We start from the raw sequence: 7,686 nt of genomic DNA, 5'->3' as shown, positions 1-7,686 counted from the left end.
GGATCAGGGACAATGGGATCAATAAGGGACATTGGGATCAATCAGGACAATGGGATCAATCAGGGACATTGGGATCAATCCGGGAGAATGGGAGCAATCGGGGACAGTGGGATCAATCAGTCAGAACGGGATCAGCCAGGGATAGTGGGATCAGGGAGAACAGGATCAGGGACATTGGGATCAGTGTGAATGGGATCAATCAGGACAATGGGATCAATCAGGGACAATGGGATCAATCAGGGAGAACGGGATCAGGGAGAGTAGGATCAGTCAGGGACATTGGGATCAATCAGGGAGAACGGGATCAGGGAGAGTAGGATCAGTCAGGGACATTGGGATCAGGGAGAATGGGATCAATCAGAGACATTGGGATCAATCAGGGACAGTGGGATCAATCAGCCAGAACGGGATCAATCAGTCAGAACGGGATCAGCTCCGCTCAGCACTCAGCCCCATCAGAGCTCATTCAAACAGGGAATTTTGGGATTTTTCCCGGATTTTCCCCCTCCCGGGAGCAGCAAACACTGACTTGAGGCGGTGCAGGTCGGCGTGGGAGGCGTAGAGACCGCGGTCAAAGCGTTCCCGCAGCACCGCCCACCTGGTGGCACAGTAATCCTGCGGGAAAGGAAAAAAAACGGGAATGGGAATGAGTTCAAATGGGTTTGTACAGGGAAACAAAAGAAGTGGGAAAAAAATGGGAAAAAATGGGAAAAAATGGGAAAAAATGGGAAAAAAAAGGGAAAATGGTAATGATTGCAAATGGGGTTTGGGTTGGGAAAGGGAAAAAAAATGGGAAAAAATGGGAAAAATGGAGAAAAGGGAATGATTGCAGGGGGGGTTGGGCAGGAAAAGGGAAAAAATGGGAAAAAAATGGGGAAAAATGGGGAAAATGGGAAAAAGTGGGAAAAAATGGGAAATGGGAATGATTCTAGAGAGGGTTGGGCAGGGTAAGAGAAAAAAATAGGGGAAAATGGGAAAAAAATGGGAAAAATGGGAAAAGGGAATGATTTCAAATGGGGTTTGGGCAGGGAAAGGGAAAAAAAAAAGAGAAAAAATGGGGAAAAATGGGAAAAAAATGGGAATGATTGCAGGGGGTTTGTGCAGGGAAATGAAAAAAAGGGAAAAAGGGAATGATTCCAGGGGGGTTTGTGCCTGGAGAAGGAAAATCCCACTGGATAAAACACTGAAATACCAAAAACTACAAAAAAATAACAGCGATATAAGGCAGAACACGAATTTCATGTTTTTTTCCATAATAATTTTGATCCACACTTGGAATTTGCAGTGGAATTAACACCCGGTAGAGCTCAAAAACTTCGGGAACATCCTCAGAGGTGAAAACCAGAAATAAAATGAAACTTTGGGAACAAAATCCTTGAGGAAAGAACTCGAAACGAGGAAATTTTGAGGAAATTTCTCGTAAATTTCTCATAAATTTCTCGTAAATTTCTCGTAAATTTCTTGGAAATTTCGAGGAAATTTTGAGGAAATTTTGAGGAAATTTCTCGGAAATTTCAAGGAAGTTTTGAGGAAATTTCAAGGAAATTTCTCGGAAATTTCTCGGAAATTTTGAGGAAATGTTAAGGAAATTTTGAAAAAATTTTGAGGAAATTTTGAGGAAGTTTTGAGGAAATTTCAAGGAAATTTCTTGTAAATTTGTCATAAATTTCTCATAAATTTCTCACAAATTTCCCATAAATTTCTCATCAATTTCTCATCAATTTCCCATAAATTTCCCATAAATCCCTCATCAATTTCACATAAATTTCTCCCATTTTCACCTTACCTTGGCAGCTTTGGTGAACTTGGCGGCGTTGTAATCTCCGCCCATGCGCAGCACGTCCTCGGTGCAGTAATAGAACTCGGAGAATCCATAAAATTCGCTGTCATGGAAGCGCAGCGGGGGCTGGAAAACGCCGTTCAGGGAGCTCTGGGTCTCGTTGGTTTTGTTGAGGAAGGGCTGGAGCAGCTCCCGGCACCGCTGGAAATCGCCGGAGCCGCGAAGGTGCAGCGTCAGCCCCTGCTGCTCGATCTGATCGCGGGCGTCCAGCGGCAGGCACGGGTCCAGCGACGGGGAATCGGGGCTCAGACCCGTCTGGGTGCCGAGAATTCTGTGGGGAAAATCAGATTTATGGAATAGAGAAACTGGGAGAACATTGGGATTGCTCCAGGGATGGGGAATCGGGGCTCAGACCCCTCTGGGTGCCCAGGACTCTGCGGGGGAATGGGGATTTATGGAATAGAGAAAATGGGATAACCCCAGGAATGGGGAATCGGGGCTCAGACCCGTCTGGGTGCCGAGAACTCTGGGGAAAATCAGATTTATGGGGTGGAGAAAATGGGATTGATCCAGGGATGGGGAATCGGGGCTCAGGCCAGTCTGGGTGCCGAGAATTCTGTGGGGAAATTCGGATTTATGGGGCGGAGAACCTTGGAAAACCTTGGGATTATCCCAGGGACGGGGAATCGGGGCTCAGACCCGTCTGGGTGCCGAGAATTCTGTGGGGAAATTCGGATTTATGGAATAGAGAAACTGGGAGAACATTGGGATTGCTCCAGGGATGGGAGGAATTCAGATTTATGGAATAGAGAAACTGGGATTGATCCAGGGACAGATCCAGGGACGGGAATCGGGGCTCAGACCCGTCTGGGTGCCGAGAACTCTGTGGGGGAAATTCAGACTTTTGGTGTGGAGAACATTGGAGAACATTGTGATTGCTCCAGAGACGGGGAATCGGGGCTCAGACCCGTCTGGGTACCGAGAATTCTGCAGGAAAAATCAGATTTATGGGGTGGAGAAAATGGGATTGATCCAGGGATGGGGAATCAGGGCTCAGGCCGGTCTGGGTGCCCAGGGCTCTGCAGGGAAATTCGGATTTATGGGGTGGAGAACCATGGAGAACATTGGGATTATCCCAGGGATGGGGAGTCGGGGCTGAGACCCGTCTGGGTGCCGAGAACTCTGGGGAAAATCAGATTTATGGGGTGGAGAAAATGGGATTGCTCCAGGGACAGATCCAGGGATGGGGAGTCAGGGCTGAGACCGGTCTGGATGCCCAGGGATCAATGGTTCCCATAAACCCAACCTCAATTTCCCCTTTTTCACCTTTTTTTCCTGACCCCATTACTCCTTTTCCTGCTGATTTTCCCTTCCCTTTTCATGAAAACACCTCGACTTCTCCCCACAACCCCCAGCCCTCTCCCACCCTCCAGAACGCCCCGATCCCGTTATCCCCAAAAATCTCTCCTCACAACTCCCAGCCCTCTCCAACCATTCCCACCCTCTCAGGGCTCAATTCCTCCCATAAACCCAACCTCAATTTCCCCATTTTCACCTTTTTTTGGTGACCTCATTATTCCCTTTCCTGCCCCTCCAGCTCCTGCAAAACCCCTCTCCTTTCTCTGATTTTCCCCAAAAAACACCACGAGTTCACCCCACAAACCCCAACCATTCCCACCCTCCCAGGCCTCAATTTCCCATAAACCCAACTTCAGTTTCTCCTTTTTCACCTTTTTCTGGTGATCCCATTACTCCCTGTCCTGCCCCTCCAGCTCCTCCAAAAACCCCCTTTCCTTTCCTCAATTTTCCCCAAAAATCTCTCTCCACAGCCCCCAGCCCTCTCCCACCCTCCAGAACGCCCCGATCCCGTTCCCCCCAGCCTGGAACCCCCCAAATTCCCCCGAAGATCCCCCACACCTGTTCCTGAGCAGGGTGCTGGCTGCCAGGCTCTCCTGGTACCTCTGGCGGGCAGCGTTGCCCCCGAACCCCAGGAAAGTGGCGACGTAGACGCGGTAAACGTGCTCGGTCTGGTGGGCATCGCAGCCCAAATTGAATTCTGCCAGGAGNGGGATGGGAGGAATTCAGATTTATGGAATAGAGAAACTGGGATTGATCCAGGGACAGATCCAGGGACGGGAATCGGGGCTCAGACCCGTCTGGGTACCGAGAATTCTGCAGGAAAAATCAGATTTATGGGGTGGAGAAAATGGGATTGATCCAGGGATGGGGAATCAGGGCTCAGGCCGGTCTGGGTGCCCAGGGCTCTGCAGGGAAATTCGGATTTATGGGGTGGAGAACCATGGAGAACATTGGGATTATCCCAGGGATGGGGAGTCGGGGCTGAGACCCGTCTGGGTGCCGAGAACTCTGGGGAAAATCAGATTTATGGGGTGGAGAAAATGGGATTGCTCCAGGGACAGATCCAGGGATGGGGAGTCAGGGCTGAGACCGGTCTGGATGCCCAGGGATCAATGGTTCCCATAAACCCAACCTCAATTTCCCCTTTTTCACCTTTTTTTCCTGACCCCATTACTCCTTTTCCTGCTGATTTTCCCTTCCCTTTTCATGAAAACACCTCGACTTCTCCCCACAACCCCCAGCCCTCTCCCACCCTCCAGAACGCCCCGATCCCGTTATCCCCAAAAATCTCTCCTCACAACTCCCAGCCCTCTCCAACCATTCCCACCCTCTCAGGGCTCAATTCCTCCCATAAACCCAACCTCAATTTCCCCATTTTCACCTTTTTTTGGTGACCTCATTATTCCCTTTCCTGCCCCTCCAGCTCCTGCAAAACCCCTCTCCTTTCTCTGATTTTCCCCAAAAAACACCACGAGTTCACCCCACAAACCCCAACCATTCCCACCCTCCCAGGCCTCAATTTCCCATAAACCCAACTTCAGTTTCTCCTTTTTCACCTTTTTCTGGTGATCCCATTACTCCCTGTCCTGCCCCTCCAGCTCCTCCAAAAACCCCCTTTCCTTTCCTCAATTTTCCCCAAAAATCTCTCTCCACAGCCCCCAGCCCTCTCCCACCCTCCAGAACGCCCCGATCCCGTTCCCCCCAGCCTGGAACCCCCCAAATTCCCCCGAAGATCCCCCACACCTGTTCCTGAGCAGGGTGCTGGCTGCCAGGCTCTCCTGGTACCTCTGGCGGGCAGCGTTGCCCCCGAACCCCAGGAAAGTGGCGACGTAGACGCGGTAAACGTGCTCGGTCTGGTGGGCATCGCAGCCCAAATTGAATTCTGCCAGGAGGTTTTTGGCCACTTCCTCCTGAAATCAGGTGAAAATGGGGTCAGGGAGGTCAAAAAAATAAATTTTGCAGCCCAAATTGAATTCTGCCAGCAGATTTTTCCTCCTGAAATCAGAACAAAATAGGATCAGTGAGATCCTAAAATCCAATTTTGCAGCCCAGGTTGAATTCTGCCAGGAGGTTTTTGGCCACTTCCTCCTGAAATCAGGTGAGAATGGGGTCAGTCAGATCCTAAAATTAAATTTTGCAGCCCAAACTGAATTTTTGGCCACTTTCTCCTGAAATCAGTTAAAATGGGATCAGTCAGATCCTAAAATTAAATTTTGCAGCCCAAATTTAATTCCAACAGCAGATTTTTGGCCATTTCCACCTGAAATCAGTCACATCCTAAAATTCAATTTCGCAGCCCAAACTGAATTCTGCCAGGAGGTTTTTGGCCACTTCTTCCTGAAATCAGGAATAAATGGCATCAGTGAGATCCCAAAAATTAAATTTCGCAGCCCAAATTGAATTCTGCAAGAAGATTTTTGGCCATTTGCTCCCAAAATCAAGAGAGAACGGGATCAGTGAGATCTTAAAATTAAATTTTGCAGTACAAATTGAATTCCAACAGCAGATTTTTGGCCATTTCCTCCTGAAATCAGGAATAAACGGGGTCAGTGAGACAAAAAAATTAAACTTCACAGGCCAGATTGAATTCCAACAGCAGATTTTTCCTCCTGAAATCAGGAGAAAATGGAATCAGTCAAATCCTAACATTCAAAAAGGCAGTAAAAAGGAAAAAAAAAGCATCAAAAGGGAAGCAAAAGGCAAAAAAAAGGAAGAAAAAAGCTTTAAAAGGGAAGAAAAAGGCATTAAAAAGGAAAAGACATAAAAAAGGAAGGAAATGACATAAAAAAGGAAGGAAAAGGCATTTTAAACAAAAAGGCATAAAAAAGGAAGGAAAAGGCAGAAAAAAGGCAAAGGCAAAAAAAAGGAAAACACATAAAAAAGGAAAGAAAAGGCACTAAGAAACGAAGAAAAAAGCATAAAAAATGAAAAGGCATAAAAAAGAAAACAAAAGGCATTAAAAAAGGAAGGAAGTGACACAAAAAAAGGAAGGAAGTTACATAAAAAAGGAAGGAAAACGCAAACAAAAGGAAGGAAAAAATCTTAAAAAGTGAAAGAAAAGGCATTAAAAGAGAAGGAAAATGCACAAAAAAGGAAAAGGCATAAAAAAGGAAGGAAATTACATTAAAAAAGGAAGGAAAGGACATAAAAAAGGAAAGAAAAAGGCATTAAAATAGAAGGAAAATGCACAAAAAAGGAAAAGGCATAAAAAAGGAAGGAAATTACATTAAAAAAGGAAGGAAAGGACATAAAAAAGGAAAGAAAAAGCATAAAAAGGGAAGGAAAATGCACGAAATAGGAAAAGGCATAAAAAAGGAAGGAAAAACCATGAAAAGAATTGTGAGGGAAGGGAATTGTGGATAATGACCTGCTGTGGGGAGGCAAAGCTTACACTTTTGGGGACCTCGTAGGCGATCTGCGTGGAAACACCACCCATGTCCAAAATCCCCACGGTTCTCCGGCGGAAAACGGGATCACGGTGCTCACTGCCAGGGATGGGCACCTCCACCACTGCCTCGTCCTCTGGAACAGGGAAAAATGATCAGAAAATGGGGAAAAAAATCAGAAAATGGGGAAAAATTACCAGAAAATGGGGAAAAATCAATGGGAAAATGACCAGGAAAATCACTGGGAAAATCAGTGAGAAATTGGGAAAAAATAAGTGGGAAACAGGGGAAAATTCACTGGAAAAATTGTCAGAAAATGGGGAAAAATCACAGGGAAAATCAGTGAGAAATAGGGAAAAAATCACTGGGAAAATGATCAGAAAATGGGGAAAAATCACTGGGAAAATCATCAGGAAACGGGGAAAAATCAATGTGAAACATAGAAAAATCACTGGGAAAATGATCAGGAAATGGGGAAAAAATCACTGGGAAAATCAGGAAAATCAGTGGGAAAATCAGTGGGAAAATCACTGGGAAAATTATAGGGAAATGGGAAAAAAATCACCAGAAAATGGGGGAAAAATACCGGCAAAATCACTGGGAAAATTAGTGAGAAATGGGGAAAAAATCACTGTGAAAATCATCAGAAAACGGGGAAAAAATCACTGGGAAAATGATCAGGAAATGGGGAAAATAATCACGGGGATGCAGCCAGGGAAAGCCCAGAGCAGGAGATGCCATTTGTGGGAGTGGAGAGAACATCTGGACGGGAACAGCCCCAACATCTGGCCAGGAATATCCTCCCAGCATCTGGCTGGAAATGCTCCTGTTCCCAACATCTGGCTGGAAATTCCCCATCTGGCCCCAACATTTGGCTGGAAATGTTCAAACATCTGGATAGAAATGGATCCCAACATCTGGCTGGAAACAGCCTCAACATCTGATTGGAAATGCTCCAGTCCCCCACATCTGGATGGAAATGCATCCCAACATCTGGCTGGAAATTCCCCAACATCTGGCTAAGAACAGCCCCAACATCTGGCTGAAAATGCGCCATTTTCTGGCGCAACATCTGTCTGGAAATGCATCAATCCCCAAAATCTGGCTGGGAATTCCCCATCTCCCCCAAACATCTGGCTGGAAATGCATCCCAACATCTGG

General features: G+C 46.6%; 1 protein-coding gene across 1 annotated transcript in view; it reads right to left on the bottom strand.

Annotated features, from left to right (window-relative positions):
• Positions 1–278: 278 nt before the first annotated feature.
• The window catches only part of LOC130587378 (ectonucleoside triphosphate diphosphohydrolase 4-like), a 10,920-nt gene continuing 3,512 nt past the window's right edge, over positions 279–7,686 (bottom strand). The window contains 5 exon segments of the mRNA XM_057388355.1: positions 279–615; positions 1,787–2,111; positions 4,883–5,049; positions 6,531–6,659; positions 7,464–7,486. Of these exon segments, the coding sequence (XP_057244338.1) occupies positions 463–615; positions 1,787–2,111; positions 4,883–5,049; positions 6,531–6,659; positions 7,464–7,486 (797 nt within the window). The 3' untranslated portion in view covers positions 279–462.

Source organism: Malurus melanocephalus, unplaced genomic scaffold (genome assembly GCF_030028575.1).
Source record: "Malurus melanocephalus ecotype Western Australia unplaced genomic scaffold, MMel_1.1 scaffold_1824, whole genome shotgun sequence".
Taxonomy (NCBI): domain Eukaryota; kingdom Metazoa; phylum Chordata; class Aves; order Passeriformes; family Maluridae; genus Malurus; species Malurus melanocephalus.
The sequence above is the reverse complement of the archived record's forward strand: the minus strand, read 5'-3'. Positions and strand labels throughout refer to the sequence as shown.